This window comes from Muscardinus avellanarius (assembly GCF_963383645.1).
Source record: "Muscardinus avellanarius genome assembly, chromosome: 13".
Classification (NCBI taxonomy): domain Eukaryota; kingdom Metazoa; phylum Chordata; class Mammalia; order Rodentia; family Gliridae; genus Muscardinus; species Muscardinus avellanarius.
The window spans coordinates 93,982,904-94,005,813 of NC_137799.1; the positions used below are offsets into that span (position 1 = coordinate 93,982,904).

Consider the following 22,910-nt stretch of genomic DNA (forward strand, 5'->3'; position numbering starts at 1 on the left):
GGCTGCCTGGCTGCCTCTCCCCGAACTTAGCCTGTGACCTCTTTGCCATTTAATCATTCTTAGAGATGCTTTGTTTAAAACCTCAATAAAAAAGGACGCTGGTTGAAGGAGCGGCAGAAGATTTTTCTGTCTTCTCCCCAGCAACCCTTTATCTCTGATTATTTTTACTCTGAGTAGTTCATGTGCAGAGACTTCTAATAGCAGAATCCACAGCACCAGCCCTATTTATTTATTTTTATTTGTTATTTATTTATTTATTTGCACTGCTGGGGAATGAATCCAGGAGACTCCATTTCTGAGTTACACCCCCAGCCCTTATTTATTTATTTATTTATTTATTTGTGGTACTGGGGGTGGAACCCATGGGCTTTCTACCTCCAGGCTATACTCCCAGCCCTATTTTATACTTTATTTGGAAACAGGGTCTAAGTTGCTGAGAGCCTCACTAAGTAGCTGAGGCTGGCTTCGAACCTATGCAATCCTCCTGTCTCAGCCTCCCAATCGTTGGGATTACGAGTGTGCGCCACCATAACCAGCTTATTATTTTTTTAATTTTTATATTTTGCGATGCTGGGAATTGAACCAAGCGCTTCATACATGATAGGCAAACTCTGAGGCTGTGCCACTGAGCTGTGCTCCCAGCCCGGAAACTTGTTTTTAAATCAATTGTGTCTTTTCCTTATTCTACATAGCACGGCCGACAGACCAGCAGACCGTCAGTGCAAACACAGTTCAGGGCTCATGGCTCTCAGTAGAAGGGATGGACCATGCCACGGGGCTTTGGGAGCACAGACAGGAGGGGACTGTGGGCAGGAGCACCGCTGTGGTTTCCACAGGAGGACGGGGAGAGGCAGGGTGGTAGGCTCAGTGTGACAGCTCCTAAGCTCGCGGGCTGTGGGGCAGCGGGCACGCCCTCTTGTCTGGCTCTGGGGCGATGCATGTAAGGGGACTGTGGCCCGGAGTGGCTGTGGTGGGACTGGGCTGGGTTGGTTTGCATTTGAAAGGTGTGATCCAATGGTGCACACCTGCAATCCAGCACTTGGGAGGCTGAGACAGGAGGATCACAAGTTTCAGGCCAGCCTTGGCATCTTTAGTGAGACCCTGCTTCAAAAAAATAAATAAGTAAATGAGGCTGGGGGTGTAGCTCAGAGTTGGATTCCATTCTCAACATTCCCCCTAAAATACAGAAAAGGAAAAAAACAGATACAGGACCCGAGGGCGTCTCAGGCATCTCAGGCAGAGCCAGGAGTTCTCTAGGTCCCAGCCAGCAGGGCTGAGGAGACTCATGGCAACAGGCCACCGCTGCCCCAGCGGCCAGCCCAGTGTCACCCACAGCCCTGGTTTCAGCTCAAGGTCAACTGCCACCAAACTCCACACTCTGAGCCACCTTCTCGGGTGACCAGGCCTGCTCATGGCCAGGTGCTGGGCATCAAAGAAGCTTACGGGGCTGCTGAGCGCTAAGCCTCTGGTTGCCCTTGACCCACCTGGGCACCTTCTTACCTCCCGGCTTAGCTGGGAGCAGCTCCCGGCCAATCAAAACACCGGCCTGCCACCTGCAGCTCCGGCCCAGGACGGAATCCCTTACAGCCTGAAAACGAGGCCTAATCCTAACAGCGGAGCAGCCGGCCAGCAGACAGCTCCTTCTCCAAGCACCATTTCCCATCTGTAAAGTGAGGGGCCAGCCCGTATCTTCTCTGACAAGGGCGTATTGGAATGGGGTGGGGTGCAATGGTTTCTATCTCTGAGCTACAGCCCCGCAGCACTTTTTAATCTTTTAGTCTGAAACAGGGTCTCGCTCTGTTGCTGAGTATCTTGCTGAGATGCTGAGGCTGCCCTCAAGCCCGTGGGCCTCCTGGTTCAGCCTCCCAAGCACTGGGATAGTGCGTGTACATCACCACACCTGGCAGGAAATGTTTTTAGGAGAAAAATCTCATTTTCCTATGGAGTGGAAGCTAAGGTCAATGGTGATGACGATAGCAATAATTATAAAGCGCTTTAATGGGCCGCAGGTGTGGCTCAGTGTATGAAGAGGGTTTGCCTACCATACACAAGGCCTTGGCTTCCATCTTCAGCCTAGCAAAACAAAACAGAGCGGCAGAAAGAAAGAAGACCAAGAGGCAGTTTACATTTCTACAACTCTTTTGTCGTTAAATCTCTGGCAGCGCAAGCCGTGCAAAGCCAAAGGTGGAGACCCGGGGCTTCGGGCCTTTCCTGCCTCCCTGGATTCTCTCCCAGGGTGCACAGCCAGCGGAGATGCGGAGATGTGGAGGCTGCCGCTTGGCCAGCTCCTAGGCATCTGGCTGGGCTTTGCGTCCTACCTGGGCCCAGCCCACCTTCCTCTTGGGCTCCCTCACCTCCCCATAGGCGGATATAACACAGGCCGAGCAGGTCTCAAGGACAGAGAGCCTGGGCTGGTTCTTCCAGGGCAGAGCATCTGCCAGGGCTCTGAGGAGGAGGAGGAGGAGGAGGAGGAGGAGGAGGAGGAGGAGGAGGAGGAGGAAGCAGCTAGGTACATAGCCCAGGCACAGCTCCCAGGGGTCTATTCATGGAGGGTCTGGGGACCCAGGCAACTGGGAGAGCCATCATGTGTCCACGATGAGAGGGTGAAGCCAACTCTGATGAGGCGGAGAGCCCCTCAGTACTGTTCTCAGAAAGCAGAGGCCAGGAGGGCCTGCCTGCTGGGACTCACTTTGTGGCTCACCAGCCCAGCCCCGCCCTGCCGCGTGGCCCTCAGGAGCCCTCAGGAGCCAGCCTGCCAGCCCGTGCCATCTTCCTGGGCTCCTCAAGACTTGCCTTGGCCAGACAGCCACATTGGGATTCCAGGCGTTCCCAAGATCCCGCAGGTGGGGCTGGGTGGGAGGGGTCAGCCAGGGGAGAGCGTGTCCCGGGGTGAGGGGCCCTGAAGCCAGACCTCCAGATATTTGACTCCCCTGTCACCAGCTAGAACCGTAGCAAGGACCACCTTCCAGGGCGTGGGAGACCCGGCTCACCATGAGGGCCAGGGACACCGCGTAGTGCACACAGAGCCGTGGGGGTCGAGGAGCCGGGGAAAAGGGGTCTGCTCTTTGCTTCTTGGCACCTGCTGAACTGTGCACCCTTGAGAACACAAAACTCGATTTGAAAAATAAATGTATTAGGCCTGAGGGTGTAGCTCAGTGGTAGAGCACGTACCCAGCCTGCACCAGGTACTGTGCTCAGTCCCCAGCACTGCCAAAGCCTCATGAAGAGTCTGCGATCCTCCTGTCTCAGCCTCTTGGGCCCTAGGATTACAGGTATGCACCACCACAACTGGCTAAAATGCTTTTGTTTTGTTTCTCTGTGGTGCTGGGGATTGAACCCAGGCACATTCTACCTTCAAGCTACACCCCAGCCCTTTTTTATTTATTTATTTATTTATTATTTTTTGCGGTACTGGGGATGAAGCCAGGGGCATTTTTACCTCCGAACCACACCCCATACCCCTATTTTTTATTCTTTATTTTGAAACGATTTCACTAAGTTGCAGAGGGCCTCATTAAGTAGCTGAGGTTGGTCACAAACCTGCAATCCTCCTGTCTCCGCTTCCCAAGTACTAGGATTACAAGTGTGCACCACCACCCTGGCTCCTTTTTATTTATTTATTTGTTTATTTTTTGCGGTACTGGAGATGGAACCCAGGGCCACTCTACCTCCGAGCTATACCCCCAGCCCTATTATTATTATTATTTTTTGAAACAGGGTCTCACTGAGTTGCCAAAGGCCTCACTACATAGCTGAGGCTGGCCGCAAACCACAATTCTCCTGTCTCAGCCTCCCAAACGCTGCAATTACAAGCGTGCGCCACCACGCCCGGCTCCTTTTTATTTTTTATATTTGAAATAGGGTCTCGCCAAGTCGCTGAGCATCTCACTACTTGCTGAGGCTGTCCTTAAACCTGAGGTCCTTCTGTCTCAGCCTTCCAGCTAAACATGTGTCTGAAAACATTGAAAAGTGTACTAGAACAGGTGGCAAGAACGGCAGGAGGCCCGGGTGAAGGTCGGGTGAAGGTCGGGAGGGTAAGGTGCAGCAGAACTCCGCAGCGGACCTCGAGTGGACCCAGCGCAGACCCCAGCTGGCGGGGTGGGTGGAGCCGGGCAGATGGCCCCGCCCTCGGGGCGTGTCCTGGGCGGGGCGTGACAAGCCACGCCCTCCCTGGTCCGGGCAGGCTGCGGACGCCGGCGAGGCGCAGGATGTGCGGGGCGGTCGCGACCCTCCGCGGCAGGGCCAAGCCCCGGGGGCGGGCCAGGGTCTCCACGCCCGCCCCGGGGAACCGCACAGGTGAGGAGGGGCCGGGGAGGGCCGTGCCAGCCTGGAGGCGTGCGCCGCCCTGCCCGGTGGGCGCCCCCAAGTTGCTCCGCCGCGGCCCCGGGGGTGGGCAGCGGGCTCACCTGCGGGGCCGCGGAGCCGGGGCGCCCTCGGGTTCCACTTTACAGGTGGGGAATCCGCGCCCCGGACCGAGGGCCGGCTCCTGTTTTCCCGGCAAGTGTGTGCTTCCAAGAGTTTCACGCTCCGTGCAGGGGTCGCTCCATGAACGCTTCCAAAGTCTAACGCGTTTAGAAATGAAGGTCCCAAGAAGCTCACCCGACAGTCCCCACCACCTTCGGCAACTCAGGCGGGCCGGCTCTGGCCTCATGCATTCGGGGTGTTTTATTTGACACCCTCTACCCCCTCCCAGCCGCTTGCCCAGAGCCCCTGCCGGCTGCTAGGATCAGGGCGCTTTGCCTCTGTTTGGCCCCACCTGGTACTCACAGGTGTGAGCCCTGCCTGCAGACAGCCTGGGGACTGGGGCTCCTGGGCCTTGGAAGGGTGGGGGGACTTGCCCAAGCTCAGCCCAAGGCCAGGGAGTGGCTTGAGGCCCCACTGCGTGTGCATCCAGAGGTCCTGAGCTCAGGGATGCCCCTCTCTGGCTTGGCCCCGCCAGCCAGGTCTCAGCTGTGTGTCCTGTGGGTCCAGCCCCTGAGCACTTAGACTTGAGGCCCCGTGTAATCCCTTTCTGACATGGGTTTCCCATGTGCTGAGTGGGGACTGAGCCTGTCCACAGGTGGGATCAAGACGGGGCTCCTGGTCCTTCTCAGGGTAATGCCATCAACTGGACTCCATGCAGCCCCAGTCTCTGTGCTGGGAGGGGGGCCTGAGGTGGAGGGAGGGGCTTCTGGAGACTTTTACTTTGTCTGAAGCTTAGTAATTGGTGGTGGGGGGAGGTTTTTCCCCACAATTCTGAGAATGGGGCCAGTGCCACCCGTACTTGGGGGCATGGTCTTCCTGCATGTAGGGAAGGCTGGCGCAGAGCAGGGTTTATAGTTTGTTGCGAGCCAGGCACTTGGCAGGGCTCCCAGGGCAGCTGACACTCCCTGACCTGGGGGTTGTCCAGAACACAGGGTTCCCGCCGCTGGAGGCCCCCAGCCCCACACTCCCGGAAGGGGCCTTGAAGAGCCTAGAAAGGGAGGCATTCTCCTGGGCATCCTCTGGGGTTACGCCTTCAGCTACAGAGCTGGGCTCTGCCTGTTTTACAGAGAACAGTGGGAGCCAGGGTGCACGGAGCCGGGCTTACCACCTTGAGCGGCTCTGCCTGCTGCCCGGTGCTGGCAGAGCGCTGGACAGGAATCCTGGCACAGCTCCCATGAGGCCTTCCCCCAGCCCGGATCCCGGGGGCACGCTTTGCCACAGGCAGAATTATCCCAGTTCTGTTCTGCAAGGGGGTGCGCACGCTGGAGGATGAGTCCCAAGGCCGCTGGGGCTCTAAAGCCTGTGCCCACCCTGTGGGGAGGTTGGCTCAGAGGGGGCAGGGTGCTTGCCCGAGGAAGCAGCTGGGGCCACACATTGTCCCCACTTCTGGGGTCTTGGGGTGCTGCTCGCAGAGCACCTGTGTGTGCTTGTCACGCCTCTGAACTCTCCGAAATCCCTCCCAAGGCTTCCCATTTTGCATTTGGGTAAACTGAACCCCAGAGCGAGGTCCCCGTGAGGCTGGGTCCAGCGGCCTGCTTGCCCATCCCCGTGCGCCCACAGCCTGTGCCAGCATAAAAGGGAGCTTATTTAGAAGGTCAGGCTGCGGGACTGTGTGGGTTCCGGGAACGAGGACAGAGGGGCCCATGGTCCAAGGGTCCAGATAAAAGATTAACAAGCAGAGGTCTTTCCCAGACACTGGCCAGCCTCAGGGCCCTCGCCCTCACTGGACCCAAAGGGCGGGGCCAGAGGCATGGACACCCGGCTGGGCACAGGTGTGCAGGGTCTGGGCTGTGGGTGGGGCAGAGACGCCTGTCTCTGGCATGGCACTACATCTCCTGGAGCTGCTGCTTCAAGAGAACGTGGGGTGTCTTCAACAAAAGCGGGATGGGCTGCCCGTAGCGGCCGGATCCTGGAGGGCCATCTGAGGGGATTAGGGCATTTTAAGCTGGGGAGATGGGGCAGATGGGATTCTAACCTAAAGGAACATGCTTTAGGTAAGACCGAGATGGGCGGCCTTGGGTCTCCAGGATATAGGGTCAGCGAGAGGCGGCCTTGGGTCTCCAGGATATAGGGTCAGCGAGAGGCGGCCTTGGGTCTCCAGGATATAGGGTCAGCGAGAGGCGGCCTTGGGTCTCCAGGATATAGGGTCAGCGAGAGGCGGCCTTGGGTCTCCAGGATATAGGGTCAGCGAGAGGCGGCCTTGGGTCTCCAGGATATAGGGTCAGCGAGAGGCGGCCTTGGGTCTCCAGGATATAGGGTCAGCGAGAGGCGGCCTTGGGTCTCCAGGATATAGGGTCAGCGAGAGGTGGCCTTGGGTCTCCAGGATATAGGGTCAGCGAGAGGTGGCCTTGGGTCTCCAGGATATAGGGTCAGCGAGAGGTGGCCTTGGGTCGCTAGGCTCTGTGGTCACTGAGGGGTGATCTTGGGTCTGAAGGATGTGGAGGTCATTGAAGGGTAGGCTTGGGTCTCTAGCCTTGTGTCCGCAGACTGGTCTAGGGGATAGCCGTCTGTTTTTCTGTGTTGAGAGCGTGACTGTCAGAGCCTGCATGTACCACCAACCAGGCCTGGTGGCTTCTCAGAACATCGGCAGGGGTCATCCAGTCATAGCTTCTTACACTGTGGACCCTGGCACTGTACCCCTGCCAGCCCCATCCTTTCTGCACATTTGCTGAAGTCCTGAAGAAAGGACCAAAGTCCGGCCTCCATCCTTGACCCTGCCTGTGTTGCCCAGGAGCCTTGAGCAAGTCTGTGGGCCCCAGTTTCCTCATCTAGAAGAAGGGTTTGCTGGCCTCCCAGGCCCAGGGATGGGTGCAGGAGACCCTGACGGGGTCTGAGGGACGGGTCTTGTTCTAGTCAGACTTTTGGCCCTGTGACCAAAACACATGGTGAGAACAGTTCAGAAAAGTTTATTTCGGCTCACGGTTTCAGAGTTGAGTCCATAGTTGCCTGACTCCAAGGCAGGGAGATCACAGCAGCAGTGAGGGGTGGGAGAAAAGGAGAAAAGCCGCTTAGCTCCTGGTGGCCAGACCTAGAAAGAGAGGAGGGAGCAGGAACATAAATTGCCCCCAAGTCCGTGCCCCGTGACCCCTCCTCTGGCCCCACCCTGCCTCTGAGCCAGTGGGGACCTGCTTTCAACACATGAGCTTGTGTGTGTGTGTGTGTGTGTGGTGTGTGGTAGTAGGGATTGAATCTGGACACATTCTACCTCTGAGCTACACCTCTAGCCCCTTTTATTTTGAAACAGGGTCTCGGTAAATTGCCAAGGCTTCGCTAAGTTGCTGGGGCTGGCCTTGAACCTGCGATCCTCCTGCCTCAGCCTCCCGGGCATTGGGGTTACAGGGATGTGCCGCCACATTCATCTAACATGGACTTTTTGAAGGCCATTCCAAACTCAAAGCATACCAGTCACTTGGGAATTGTGGGCCTGAGGGATGGCGGCCCCAGGTGCCGTGGACTAGGCAGAAGGGGCCTGGGAGGTGTAGGCCCCTGAGTGCCATGGGGTGGGTGCACAGCATCCCAGCAGGTCCTGGGATACTGGGATGTGGCTTCAAGCCTCACCTGGGCAGTGATCCTGTGCCAGTCCTGGCGTCACGGTCTCTACAGCGTGGTCCTGCTTTCCTGTGATTCTGGAGGGCAGGGCACCCTTCTGCAGGTGGCGAGACTCAGGGGAGAGGAATCCATGCTCAGGGCGTGCTGCCTCCAGGCTATACTCCCAGACCTATTTTTTTTACTTTATTTGGAAACAGGGTCTCACTAAGTTGCTGAGAGCCTCACTAAGTAGCCGAGGCTAATTTCAAGCCTGTGCGATCCTCCCAAGTGCTGGGATTACAAGCGTATTCCACCAAGCCCGGCTTTACCTCTGTTCTGTTTTAAAAGGAAGACATTTTCAACAATATGGTTAAGAGCTGGGGCTGCCTGCGCCATGAGGCTCCATGGTTGGCTGGCGAGAAATTCAAGGTCTGATATCATGTTCAGGACCCCTCCTCATCCCAGTCCTGGTGCAGTGGCACATGCCTGAAATCCCAGAACTTGGAAGGCTGAGATAGGATCGCAGGTTCAAGGCCAGCCTCAGCAACTTAGCGAGACTCTGTTTCAAAATATAAAATAGAGCCGGGCGTGGTGGCGCATGCTTGTAATCCCAGCATTCGGGAGGCTGAGACGGAAGGATCGTGGTTTGCAGACAGCTTCAGCTACTTAGTGAGGCCCTCTGCAACTTAGTGAGACCCTATTTCAAAAACAAAGAATAAAATAGGGCTGGAGGAGTAGCTCAGAGGTAGAATGCCCCTGGGTTCCATCCCCAGAACTGTAAATAAATAAATAAATAAATAAATAAATAAATAAATAAATAAAAGGCTGGGTATGGTGGCGCACGCTTGTAATCCCAGCATTTGGGAGGCTGAAACAGGAGGATTGCGGTTCATAGACAGCCTCAGCTACTTAGTGAGGCCCTCTGCAACTCAGTGAGACCCTGTTTCAAAATAAAGAATAAAAAAAAAAATAGGGCAGGGGGTGTAACTCAGAGGTCGAATGCCCCTGTGTTACACCCCCAGACCTGCAAAAAATAAATAAATTTTAAAAATAAAATAGAGCAGGCGGGTATAGCTTGGAGGCAGAACACCCCTGGGTACAATCCCCAGTAGCCCCCCCCCAAAAAAAAAGGCTCTGCCTGCTGCATCTCCCAGCGTACACCCCACAGCCCTCTTGTGTACCAGAAGTTTCTAACATTTATGGTTGTATGGCCAGTTTTTCTGGACTTGTGTTCCAAACTGTTCAGTGTATTTTCTTATTTATTTATAGGCTGGCCATGGAACCCAGGGGCATTCTACCTCTGAGCTACACACCCAGCCCTATTTTATTTTTTTATTTTGAAAGAGTCTTGCTAAGTTGCTGAGGCTGTCCTTGAACCTGTGATCCTCTTGTCTCAGCCTCCCAAGGACTGCGATGACAGATGTGTGCCTGGTTCTGTGCTTTTACTCAAGTCTTTGACCTGATGGTCCAACCTAGGCCTCTTACAGACAGGTTGACAGTGCAGCTGGCCCCCTTCCTTTGGCCGTCTGTAAATTACTGAGACCCTGTTTAAAAAATAAAGAATAAAAAATAGGTCAGGGGGGTGTAGCTTGGAGGTAGAATGCCCCTGGGTTCAATCCCCAGTTCTGAAAAATAAAAATAGGGTTAGAGATGTCACTCAGAAGTAGAACACCTGTGGGTTCAGCCCCAGTACAAAAAGCCAAGAAAAGCTGTGTGCGGCGCGCCTCTGGGTCCGTGGGTAGCTTACTCGGGGACACACACTCCCCACAGCGGAGCCTCTATGCAGCCGACCACAGGATGTGGCTCTTGACAGACAGGAATGAACCCGGCCTGGACGTCTGGGGCCCCTTCCCCCGCATCCCTGTGGCCACGCTGCTCTTTTTAAGGCGCACTTAGGGGAAGTTGATGGTTTTCTTGCTGGGGCCCTAGTCACTCAGGGCAGGAAGTGACCAGGGTCCCCCAGCTGATAAGACCCAGCCAGCTGGCTGCCTTGGTTCACGGAGGCCTGGGCCCAGAGTGGCCCTCTCCTACAGCAGAATATCTGCTCCTGGACCTTTGACAGCGGCTTCTGTGTCTAGGCACAGGGAAGGAGCAGGGCTGGCAGCCCCACCCATCAAGGCTCTCGCCTAAAGGAGGTGTGCCGGGCTGAGTTCCACGACAGAGGGGCTGTTTGAGACCCCCCCAACATCATTATTACTTTTTTTTTTTGGGTACTGGGGATGGAACCCAGGGGCATTTGAACTCTGAGCTCTACCCCCAGCCCTATTTTTTATTCTTTATTTTGAAACAGGGTCTCACTGAGTTGCAAAGGGCCTCACTAAGTAGCTGAGGCTGTTCTTGAACTGCGATCCTCCTGTCTCAGCCTCATGAATGCTGGGATTACAAGCGTGCGCCACCACACCCGGCTTGTTATTACTTTCCAGTATGTAGCAGAGGGGAAAGGCCCAGCTCCACCATACCCGCACAGTGCTCCCTGCCTGCCTCTCTTCGGCCGTCAGCCCTTTGTCCGTCCATCCCTACGCCTCTTCAGCCACAGAGCAACAGCTCTAGGCATATTATCTTTTTTTTCCCCTGGTAGTGGGGATTTAACCCAGGGGCATTCTACCTCTGAGCTACCCCTCAGCCCCTTTTGTTTTTATTATGAGACAGGTTTTGCTAGGTTCTTAGGGTCTTGCTAAGTTGCTGAGGCCAGCCTTAAACCTGCAGTGCTCCTGCCTCAGCCTCCCAAGTGCTGGGATCACAGGCATGTGCCACTGCACATCTATTTATTTATTTATTTATTTATTTATTTATTTATTTATTTATTTATGGTACTGGGGATGGAACCCAGGGGCATTCTACCTCCGAGCCATACCCTCAGTCTTATTTTTCATTTTTTATTTTTAAACAGGGTCTCACTGAGTTGCTGAGGGCCTCGCTAAGTCGCTGAGGCTGGCTGAGGACGGCGATCCTCCCGTCTCAGCCTCCCGAGTGCTGGGATGACAAGCCTGCGCCACCGCGCACGGCTGTATCTTGTCTTTCAATGAAGTTCTGGTCATCTTTTAAAGGATGAGCCCGTTGGTCCTCTCCTAGGGACCACATGGCCAGACTGCGTGCTGGGCACACAGCTGAGGGGCTCTCCCTCTGCCTCCCCTCCCCGTGAACCCCTCTGTGTGTCTCCTGCCAAATCTCCGGCCGTGGTGGGTGGGCCGGTCAGCCTCCTCTCCACCAGCGCAGCCTTAGAGGAATGCGGAACTTGCGGTTCTAAATCGAGGCCTGGGAAGCGTTGGCGGCCTCGTGTCCTGGGGAAGGGCCACGTGCCTGCCATCCCTTCACAGACCCACGGCCACCTGCCTGGCCGGAGGGACAGTTGTGTCTAGATGCCAGGGTCCTAAAGACACCACGGGGCCGTTCTCCCTGGGAGGGTGATGATCGCAACCCCTGCTGGGCCTCCTTCGGTCCTCAGTCGTGTCTGTGGGTGCAGAGCTGCTGGTTATGAGGAGCCCATACTCTGAAGTTAAGAGTTTGAATCCCCTGTATTCCCAGTTCTCGAGAGGCTGAGGCAGGAGGATAGCAGGTTGGAGGCCAGCCTCGTCAACCTAGCCAGGGTCTGTTTCCAAATAAAAAATAAAAAGGGCCAGGGTTGCAGCTCAGAGGTAGAATGCCCCTGGGTTGGATCCCCAGTGCCTGTCTGTCTGTCTGTCTGTCTCTCTCTCTCTCTTTCTCTTCTCTCTCTCTCTCTCTCTCTCTCTCTCTCTCTCTCTCTCTCTCTCTCTCTCTCACACACACACACACACACACACAGTTTGAATTTCAACTGGACTTCCCGTAGGATGGTCCCTGCTGTGTGTGTTCCTCCCCCTACCAGAATGGCTGTGTGTGTGTGTGTGTGTGTGTGTGTGTGTGTGTGTTTTGGCAGTGCTGGGGATGGAACCCAGGGGCATTTTACCTCCGAGCTACACCCCCAGCCCTATTCTTTATTCTTTATTTTGAAACAGGGTCTCACTGGGTTGCAGAGGGCCTCACTGAGCAGCTGAGGCTGGCCGCGAATCCTGGTCCTCCCTTCTCAGCCTCCCAAATGCTGGGATGGTAAGCGTGCGCCACCACGCCCGGCTTGTTGGGTTTTTTGAGGTGAGGGCTCACTGTGTTCCAGGCTGCCCTGGAACTCCTGGGCTTGAGTGGCCCTCCACCTCAGCCCCGGAGCAGCTAGGACTCCAGACATGCCGCTCCACGCCCCGCCTTCTGTGCCCTTACTGAAGGACAACATCTTGTCGATGCATTGTGCCATTTTGTCATTGGAACCTTGCTGAGTACATCACTGCCTGCTGCTGGAGACCGAGGGCCATTTCCAACATCTTACGCCTTTTTTTTTTTTTTTTGGTGGAACTGGGGATTGAACCCAGGGGCATTCTACTTCTGAGCTACAGCCCCAGCCCTGTTTTTAATTTTTATGTTGAAATGGGATCTTGCTAAGTTGATGAACATCTCACTACTCACTGAGATTGTCCTCAAATCTGCGATCCTCCTGTCTCAGCCTTCCAAGTACTAGGATTATAAGAGTGTGCCGCCTCGCCTGGCTTCTACTGTCTTACTCTTCTTCAGAGCTCTGGGAATAACTTTCTGATATAGAAACCTTGACAGCAGGTGATTACTCCTTTTGGCCAAGTTCTGGTGTATATGTATAACACACGACCCCGATACACTTGTGTGTGTATATGTGTGTGTGTGTGTGTGTGTGTGTGTGTGTGTGTGTGTGTTACTCAGAATTGAGCCCAGGGCATTCTACCTCTGAGCAACACTACTTTTTATTTGGAAACAGGGCCTTGCTAAGTTGCTAAGTCTGGCCTTGAACTTGTCATCCTCCTGTCTCAGGCTTCAAGTCCTGGGATTACAGGTATGTGCTACCCGGCCCGCCTTTGTTTCTTTTTTAACACTACAATCCCCAAAACATAGAGATTCGACTTAATGTCGGGCCAGCTCTGCTTTGTCCCGAGTCTGGATGGTCCCTCTGGTCTTCTGAGAGCCCCCTGCAGCCTTGGGAGGGTCCTCCCCCTGCCCCAAGTGCAGCAGCCGCGGCCACGCCCTCCACCCTGCAGTCAGTCACCTCTGTCTCCCCAGGCACCTGCGCTCAGCTGCAGCCGCCCCCAAAAGGCACCCTGCGTATCCTGCGCGGCGACGGCGCCTCCGTGGGGACCGTGCTGGTCTTCCACTGCCCCTCTGGCCACCAGATGGTGGGGTCCGGCCTCCTCACCTGTTCCTGGAAGGGGAGCATCGCTGACTGGTCTTCGGGGACCCCCACGTGCAAGTGTAAGGCCCCTCTCTCCTGAGTCCAGCAGCTGCCCGGGTAGGAGGTGGCCCACATCCTGTCATGAGGGTGGTGTGGGCGTGGGCCCCAGGCTGGGCCATGTGTAGGTCCTGCTCCCAGGTGGCCAGTTGCCCAGTGTGCCCAGGCAGCCCCTCAGGCCTCTGCCACCACCTTGGCCTCTGGCCCCTAAGAGCTTACAGGCGCACAGCAGCCCTGCGAGGGTACCCCACACGGGAAAAGTTCTAGGTGTGGGAAACACCGAGGGCGGATGCGCCTTGATTTGGGGAAGGGCTCGTTTTCTAGTTTTCCGGCTATGTTAGTTGAACGGGGTGCTTAAGGATCAGCGAGCTAGCAGCTGTTGCGTGCCCTGCATGGTGTTTTCCAAAACGAAGCCCCGTGAGTTGCATTAACGGGTTCTGTGCATACAGATGAGTCCGGAGTCCAGACAGTTTGGCAGGGCCTGGGCATACATGCCGCAGGACTTCTCAGGTCCATTAACGTCTCCAGGTACTGGGTGACCATCCGAGAATGAGGTGCCCTTTAGGGTCAGGTCTGGAGAGGCAGAAACCCCAAAGTAACAGCGAGCCAGGGTGGCTCTTCCTTCTTGGGGAGGGGGGCCAAGTTCCGAGCAACTCCACCGCACTGGGACCGTCCTGGCCCAAGTCAAAGCAGTTGTTCCAGGCCGGGGTTGAGGGGGAGGAGTTCCCGGGGGCAAAGGGTACCCCCCAGCGGCCCAGGGGAATTTCTTAGAAGCTGTCACGCATCACTGCCCCTTGTCCAGCATGATGGTGATATCACCCTGGAAATGGAGTCTTTATTCTGGGTAGCCAGGGTCCAGCTAGAGATCAGGGGGCATGGGGCGGGACACGAGCCGGGCCGCCATCTGGGGAGGTGCAGTTGAGGACCCTCCGACTGCCTTCCCGGCTTCTGCTGCTCCTCCTGGGGAAGCGCCCTGAGGGTCCCCCATCTCACTGGTGCCATGGCAACCATAACCCTCCCGCTCTGTAGTCAGGGCCAGCAGGCACACGCCCACACGCCCGTGAGCCCCTGTGCAGAGCGGCCAGGCCGCGCCTCAGCAGCGCCGTCTCCCCACAGCTGCGCCGCTGCACGAGGCCTTCGGCTTCAGGGTGGCCGTGATCGCCTCCATCGTGAGCTGTGCCATCATCCTGCTCATGTCCACGGCCTTCCTCACCTGCTGCCTCCTCAAGTGCGTGAAGAGGAGCGAGGCACGCCGCGCGGACAGGTGGGCGCCCGGCCTGCGGGTGGCCGGAGGGAGGACCGCTGGCCAAGGGCCGTTTTTTTCCCCAACGATATTTCTTTTTTTCATGTCACTAGGGTTGCAACCCCGGACCTATTTATTTTGAAACAAGGTCTCGCCATGTTGCTGAGGTCGGCCTCAAACCTCTGATCCTCTTGCCTCAGCCTCCCAAGTACTGGGATTACGGGCATGTTCCCCCCACACCCAGCTCCTATTTATTTATTTATTTATTGTGGTACTGGGGGTGGAACCCAGGGGCTTTCCACCTCTGGGCTACACTCTGAGATCTATTTTATATTTTGTTCGGAAACAGGGTCTCGCTAAGTTGCTGAGAGCCTCACTAAGTAGCTGGGGCTGGCTTTGAACCTACTCGATCCTCCTGTCTCAGCCTCCCAAGCGCCGGGATTACAAGCGTGCACCACCACGTCTGGCTCCTTTTTATTTTTTTACCTATTTTTTATTTTTTTGGTGGTACTGGGGTTCCTGAAAGCCCTTCTACCTCCAGGCTACACTCCCAGACCTATTTTTGTATACTTTTTTATTTGGAAACTGGGTCTCTTAAGCCAGCGCGGCTGGCTTTGAACCTGCGCGATCCTCCTGTCTCCGCCTCCCAAGCGCGGGGATTACAAGCGTGCGCCACCACGCCCGGCCTCCTTTTTATTTTTTGAGACAGGGTCTTGCTAAATTGCCCAGGCCGGTCTTGAACCCACAATCTTGTGCCTCGACCTGGGATTATAGTTGGGCATCACTGCACCCCACCTACAATTCTTGACTGCTTTGAGTGGCAGTGGAAACCAGCCTCAGGAGAAACTGTAGCCTGCAGCACTTAGAATTCCCACTGGCCGGCCCTTCCCAAGGCCCGGAGCTGCCTATGCCCGAGACGCACCGGCTTGTTCAGCTGGTCCCTGCAGGTGTGCAGGTTGGGGGCGTGGCGGCCACTCAGTGTCCTGTATCCTGAACTCTTTCCTCCAGGACGGCCGAGTTCTGGCACCAGCTGAGAGATGAGGATCTGGAGACGGTGCAGGCTGCATACCTTGGCCTCAGAGGCTACAACCATGGGGACAAGCCCAGGAGCCAGCCCAGCCAGGCGCACGACAACCACAGCTTCACCACGTGGGTGGCCCAGCGCCGTCCAGTCCTGGCTCACTGCTCCGTGAGATCCTGCCCAGCTGGCCTTCCCCAGGCCTCAGCTCCCAACTCTAGAACAAGAGGCTGGCGGGCCTTCTAGTGCTCTCCCAACCCCGGCATCCTAGTGCTCAGAGATGCAGAGGTGTGGAGAGACCTTGCCCTCCCCGGCCTCACAGGACCATGCCATCCCTCTTCACCTCCCCTTTCTCTCTTGGTACACACACACACACACACACACACACATACACACACATACACACACACACACGCACACGCACACATGCACACACACACTTGAATCAGTATAAGGCCTTTTCTTTTCCTTTCTCTTTTTTGGTACTGGGGTTTGACCCCAGGGGCATTCTACTACTGAGCCACAATCCCAGCCCTTTTTTATTTTGAGACAGGATCTCAAAGCTAGGTGCAGTAGCACACACTTGTAACCCCAGCAACTTGGGAGGCTAAGACAGAAGGACCATAAATTTGAGGCCAGTCTGGGCAACTAAGTGAGGCCCTGTCTCAGAAATAAAATTTAAAAGGGGGCTGGGCAGCCAGGTGTGGTGGCGTACGTATGTAACCCAAGTACTTGGAAGGCTGAGACAGGAGGATTGCAGGTTTGCGGCCAGCCTCAGCTACTTAGTGAGACCTGAAACATGAGACCATGTTTCAAAATAGGGCTAGGGGTGAGGCTCAGAGCTTGAATGCCCCTGGGTTCTATTTCCAGTATCACAATAAATAAATAAATAAATAGGCCTGGGGATGTGGCTTGGTGGTAGAGTGCCTTGGGTTCAATCTCTAGTACTGAAAAAAGAAAAGAAAAGAAATGGCTCTTATTAAGTTACTACACACTGGCCTCACACCTGCAATCCTCCTGTCTCAGCCTCCCAAGCACTAGGATTACTTCCAGCCTCAGCAATGTGCCTGCCGCCGTTCTGAACTCTTCCAGAGCCTTGCTATACCTAGCTGTGGTTGCCACTTTTATCCCACTTCTCAGGGGAAGAACCGGAGAAGAAACTTGTGTGGAATCACAGCTAGTCTGCTTGTAGCTGGGTTTGACCTCTGCCTGGCTGGCTCTGAAGCCCACATCTGGGCTCAGGAGCTGCCTCCTCTCCACTCATTAACCAACGATCCCCTCACACACTCACTGAAGCACCACATCATTTTAACTCTGAGAACAAGGTGTGGGTGGGAGCAGTGATCTGGGAAGGCTTTGGGGAGGCGTGAGGCCCGCAGGGAGAGGCGCCCAGGGGCCCAAGAGCAGCGGTGTCTGGAGGAGGGGCCAGCCAGGCAGCGCCTGTGGATCAGAGGCCGGGGCACGTGGCGGGGGAGCAGGGCCAGGCTCTGATCAGCAGAGGAAATGCTTCGGCTTGTGCTTCGAGGAGCCACGAGGACACGGAGGGCGTGGAATGTGAATGTTTGGCTTCGGTCTAATAAAAAGGACAGGCCCCAGGGGAGGAAGCCATCCTCCTTGGGTGCCCCTAGCCCCGTGTCCCAGATCCTAGCCACACTCATCATGGCCCATGTACGCTTTGAATAAGCCTCAGAAAGTCCCTCAGGAAGGTGACCTGGGCACCTCCGTGCACTCGTGTGCGTGAGGGACTCGAGGCCTGTTGGACGTTTCTGGTAAGGAAGGTGTCATGGCCTCGGTGTGTGCTGGGAGGAACCGGCACTCTCCAACCCCGGCCTTTGGCGGCCGGTCCCAAGTCCATGGAAGGGTGGGGCCCACGTACTGGGCAGGTCTGGCTAAACCCTGCTCCTCTTCCTGCAGAGACCTGAGCGAAGGCATCAGAGGGCTAGCCGGCCTGGGCTACATGGACAAGGACCCCTGGACTCCTGGGTCCCGCGTGCGGAGCCCCTGCGGCCCCTCCGGCTCATCCCGTGCACACGTGGTGGTCCACACAGTGAGCCCGGGGCACAGCCTGCCCGCCTCGGGGCCCGCCGCGGGAATGGCCAGCCGGCCCTCCACGTACCTCCCAGGGTGACCCAGCCCGTCTTGGCAACTCCGTGTGTCTAGTGTGAGAGTGGTCAGTGACATCGGCCTCCCACCGGGGGCGGTGACCCTTGGGACTGAACTGACACTGAAGGCTAGGGGCCCTATGGGTGTGTCTGTCCCCAGGGAGCCTGGCCATGGTGATTTCGGGTCACGGCTTACCTGAAGTGGCCACCGAGGTTAACGAGCCATGCCAGCCCCCTCTAACGAGGGTCCTGTGAAGAGACAGGCGTTTTAAGCAAATCTAGTTTTGCACAGTAGAATAGGGAAACGGCAATAAACTTCTTTTTGGCAGCCAGTGGTGGCTACCTCCGCATCTTCCTGGGCAGGACGTGCTGTTCTGCAGTGGGGCCCCACTGGAGCCTGTGCCCATCACCAGCGTAAAGCACACGGGGGTGATAAAGCAGCCCTTTCTACTACTAGGAAGAGCCAAGGTGCCAGGTGCGGGGGCCTGCCCGTCATCTCAGTACTTGGGATGCTGGGACGGGAAGATCACAGTTCTGAGGACAGCCTCAGCTACTTAGGAAGGCAAAAGGGGGGGAGGTAGGGTAGCTCAGAGGTCGAATGCCCCTGAGTTCAATTCCTGTACCACACACACACTGACCCCTTGGTCCATCCTTTCTTACATTCAACTGGGATACAAACAGCTGTGTTCACAGGAGCCAGCCAGAAAGGGGGATGCCAGAATTGTGCCCACCCCTAACCCGGGGAAGCTGGGTGCTCAGGGGTGCCCTTTGACCTTGGGGTGCCTGCACTTGCAGCTGGGGGGTGGACATCTGGGCTGGCAGCCCCTGTGCACACCTACTGCTGTGAAGCTCCAGCTGACACCTTATGTCCCTGCATGCGGAGGGCACATGTGAGGGAGCAGGGGGCAGTCCCTATACGTTGGGGTGGGGTCCTCAGACTAAGTCCTTTACAGACTGGCTTGCCAAGGAGCAGCAGCCTACGCTCGCGAGCCCATCCTGGCTGCCAGGCCTTGGGCAAGGGCCCCCATCCTCAGGTGTCTACCTGGAGGTCACGGGGTATAAAGCGGGGATGCTGGCCTTCCTGGAGTGGGCAAGGACAGAGATTCCTGAAGGTGGGTGGCACCGATGCCCAGCTGTCCACGCTTAGCCTCAGGCCCTGTGGCTGACATTACTCCTAGCCTGGGATAAGCGCAGGGGTAGGGGTGGGGGCGGCATTGGGCCTCATGCAGTGACAAAGAATGGAGGGTACCTGTGGGGTCTGTGGAGAAGCATCTAGCCTGGACCCTTCCAGGGATGCTCACACGGAGGTGCACACCACCTCCTGCCCTGGCGGGGGCTGAGCGCGCTGTGCCTCTGCCTGCCGCAGGCTGGCGCCCAGGGCAGCTGCCTACCTGCTCTGACCCTGGCCAGCCCTGTGCACTGACCCAGCAGGGGTCGCCCTTAGTACTTGGGGAGGACTGCGTGTAGTGGCCCCATGACTGGGCCCAGGAGTTTGGGGTTTCCAGGTGACAACCCAGTCTCAAGATATTTGGTGAGCCCCCCCCCCACAGTGAGAGCTCCAGGCACGGGAGGGTGCTGCAGCTGGAGGCCTGTGCTGTCTTAGAAGTGGGAGTGGGTTTGGCCCTCCCTTCCTGTGGGCCTCATCTCAGGTGTGCTAATGGGGCACTGCAGGCACGGCGGAGGAGACAGATAAAGTCAAACACCACTGCTGGCGGGGGCCTGCTCTCCCTCTCCCCACAACACATTAGCATTATGCAGGGCTGGGGGCTTCTGGTGGTGGGTGGCAGAGCCGGGACGCCAGGCCTAAGACGGGAAAGGAGGGAAGGTGGAGAAACTGGCTATGGCTGGGGTACAGGCAGGCTAATGACTTCCCACGTAGGGGCAGGAAGCCATGCCGGTGTCCCCTTTTGCAGACTGAGGATCCGGTAGGATGCTGCCCCACCCAGCTGAGTCCCAATTCTCCCCTGGATCGGGGAATGTCATACAAACCCTACCCACTTGGCTGATCTAGGGGCTACTGGACGCCCACTGGCATCCTGCCGCAGGCCTGACCTCCTGCATGACCTTGAGTAAGTCTCATCTCCTCCGGAGTCCGTTTCCTCGTCCCCAAGTGGGGTGCGGCGGCCCCGGGCGGAGCCGTCCTGCAAACCCAGCCCCTCAGCACTCAGCCCGCCCAGGGGCCGGGCCTGGAGGGCGGGGCCAGGGCGGGAGGGGCGCGAGCGGGAGGCGCGTGTCTATTGGACAGGCTGCTGGGGGAGGGCCGTGGGCGAGGGCGGGGCCCGAGTGAGAGGCGGGGCTTGGGTCGCTCTCGGCCGCTGGCTGGGCGTGGCCCGACGAGGGCGGGGCCCGAGGGAGAGGCGGGGCTTGGGCCGCTCTCGGCCGCTGGCTGGGCGTGGCCCAGCGAGGGCGGGGCTCGGGGTTCCCCGCGGCGTCGCTACCGGGAGCGGAGCTGCGGTGTCGCCCTGGCCCGCGGGGGCCGAGAGGGGTGCGGCTCCGGGAGCCTGGGCCGCGAGAGGGCGAGTGCGGGCCGAGGGCGGGGCTTGGGTCCTGCGTGCGGCCGACGTGCCTGGGCGGGGCCTGGAGAAGGGGCGGGGCCTAGCGGGAGAGGCGGGCCTGGATCCTGCGCTCCGCAGACGCACCTGGGCGTGGCCTGGAGGAGGGGCGGGGCGGCGGCGCGATGGGCGGGGCCTAGCGGGAAGGGGCGGGGCTTGTCCCGGCCTGCGGGCGGTGGTTACCCGAGCTGGTGGGCCGGACAGCGGACTCAGGGGCGGACGGCGGGCGGCTTGGTGCCCGCCGCCATGACAGGTGGGCGCCGGGCCAGGTGGGCGGCGGGAGCCGGTGACCTTGGCCGTCGGCGGCGGGCGCGACGCGGGGGGGCCGCGCGCGTGGCGGCTGTCCTGGGTCTGCGCGGCGGGCCGTGGGCTCCGGGGGTCTCCAGGCGCGGGGTGCGGTGCCACGTGCGGGCCAGAGGACCCAGGTGAGCTCCGGCGCAGGTGCGCGCGGTCCTGGGGGTCGGGTCGCCGCCCCGGGTGGGGCTGGGGCGGGGAGGAGGAAGTGGTACTCTCCGCCGAGTTGCAGTGATTCTGGCTTGGAGGTACTGCGCTCCTCCCACCACTACCCAGACCCGGCGCTGGACCGGCGCTGCTTTCCTGGGCAGCGGGTGGTACCCGTGGGACTCGAGCGCTTCCCTCTCCCTCGGGGCCCACGGTAACTGCAGCCGGCACCTCCTCACCCTAGACAGGCCTTTAGAAATCCGAGCCGGCGCCCTCGCCCTCTCCGCCCCCCCTCCGCGCCCCATTCTGGGTACCCATCATGTTTTTCCTGAAACCAGCCAAGTAGGGTGACTGCTCTGTGGGCTTTACCCTGTAAGGGTGATGGGCCAGTGAGGGGCCCCATGGCAGAGAAGCTGGGGGCTCTCAGTTTCCACATCTCCCTCATGAAGCTTCTGCTTTTATGGCAGAAGTCACTTGGCATGGCCCAGGGGCGTCAGGTGGCCCTACGTCTCCAGTCTTCTCTCCTCTGCACTCTCTGGAGTCTAGGGAGTCTAGCCTGAGTTTTGCACAAAATTAGGGGCACACGTGCCTGAACACAGGCGGGGAGAGACCCCAGCTGCCAGCTGCTCCCTGGTCATCCCTCCAGCCCTGTTGTGTGGCTGCCATTCCTGGACGCTTCCTGTCCAGATCGCTGCGTGAGGACTCATCTGTGGACAGATGAGGAGACAGGCTCAGCTTGGGTGGGTGCTCCAGGACACTGCTATCAGTGGCAGAGGTGGAATGAGTGCCCTGGCCCAGCACCTGTGACTGCCCGGTCCAGACCTCTGAGTCCCCAGCAGCTTAAGCACATCCATCAGGATGCAGGAGGCACAGGGCTCAGCTGTGTGTGTGTTGGCCTCCAAGGGCCACCAAAGGGGCTGGGTGTGGCTGGAGGCTGAGACAGTCACCCCAGGGGCAGCAGGTGGTCAGGGAAGGCTTCTTGGTGACAGGACCCTCCCCCTGGCCATGTAGACAACACGCCTGCATCCTGCCATCTCCTTACTGGGCCTCCAGACACTTCTCACAACTTTTGGGATGGGAGACAGAGACCCAGAGAGTATGGGCCTGTGTCATGTAGTCAGCCTTTGCGGCTGCAGACCCCAGGCCCAGGCCTGCTGTCCCTGCCCCAGGGGCCTGCCCCCACCAGTCCTTGCTGCCAGAGTGTGTGTGTGGCTGGTGCCAGCCGAACTCAGGACAGTGCTCCCTGGCTCCTGGTGCGATGTGCAGTGAGGGACAAGCGCTCACTCTCCTGGAAGGAGGGAGGTCGAGGCCCCAAAGTGTAGACTCCAGTAGGGTGGGGCCAGGGAGACTCAGGAAGGCCTCTTGGGAGGACAGTTTGAGCTGGGCATGAACTTCTCCATGTGCGCCAGGGGAGGGTCCGGGATAGGACAGTGTGGCATGGTGGGGCTGCCAGGCAGGAGGCCCAGGGGCACGGTGGGGGCTGAGCAAGGGCAGCTGGGACTGGCTGACCAAGGACCCCACGTGCCAGGCCAAGGGCGTTGGTCTGGTCTGAGAAGGAGGCTCAGGCTGGGTTGATGGGGTGATGTGCACGCTCCTAGTGCCAGCTGGGCTGGAACGAAGGGGGGGGCATAGGGCCTGGCAAAGGCAGTGGGCTTTTTGCCGTGATCCAGCCTCTTTGCCCAGTGTAGACAGCCCGGCCTTGTTCGCAGCCCCCCAGGCAGGGGCCCACTTGTGTCTCCAGGCTTCCCGCTGGCTGCCTGTGGGTGGTTTTCATGCACAGCTCACAAGAACCGCAGGAAGCTCAGGGCCCGGAGCTATGCAATTCTCCCGCCAGCCCATGGGCTGTGCTGCCTGCCGTGCCAGGCGACTCAGGGCTCCTGTGACTCATGCCTTTGGGCAGCAGAGACCCTGCTGGGCTCCTGGCTCAGGGGGCCAGAGGAGACTGCTGCAGGACACTGGCCGCTGTCCACCAGCAGACTTGTCCTTGGGCCTTGGACCCACGCATCCAAGAACCTTTTAGTGAGTGCTGTACATGCGGCACAGTGCACCCTGGGGAGGCACTGGCGGGCAGCCGCATCCTGCCCCGCCCGTCAGGGAGCAGACCCCTGGAGCCAAGTCTACAGTTGATTTATGCTCACGAGGCAGGCAGAATGTTGGGGTGTCAAGGGGGGCCCCCAAATGCTGCGCCTGGGTCCTGGCCGCAGAACTGACATTCCCTGGCTGGCTGCAGTCTTGACCAGGTTCCTTCTCTTCTCGCTGTGCCTCAGTTTCCCTGTCTGAGAATGGGGTGGTGGTTGTG

At 58.1% G+C, this 22,910-nt stretch overlaps 1 protein-coding gene across 1 annotated transcript; it reads left to right on the forward strand.

Moving 5' to 3' along the window:
* Window positions 1–4,208: 4,208 nt before the first annotated feature.
* SUSD3 (sushi domain containing 3) lies at window positions 4,209–18,958 on the forward strand (the record flags this gene model as incomplete). Its single annotated transcript, XM_080709011.1, has 9 exons — window positions 4,209–4,296; window positions 13,090–13,278; window positions 14,372–14,519; window positions 15,507–15,647; window positions 17,431–17,628; window positions 17,677–17,746; window positions 17,982–18,093; window positions 18,653–18,730; window positions 18,888–18,958. The coding sequence occupies 9 exons, from the start codon at window positions 4,209–4,211 to the stop codon at window positions 18,956–18,958; spliced, it is 1,095 nt and encodes a 364-aa protein (XP_080565137.1).
* Window positions 18,959–22,910: the final 3,952 nt, after the last annotated feature.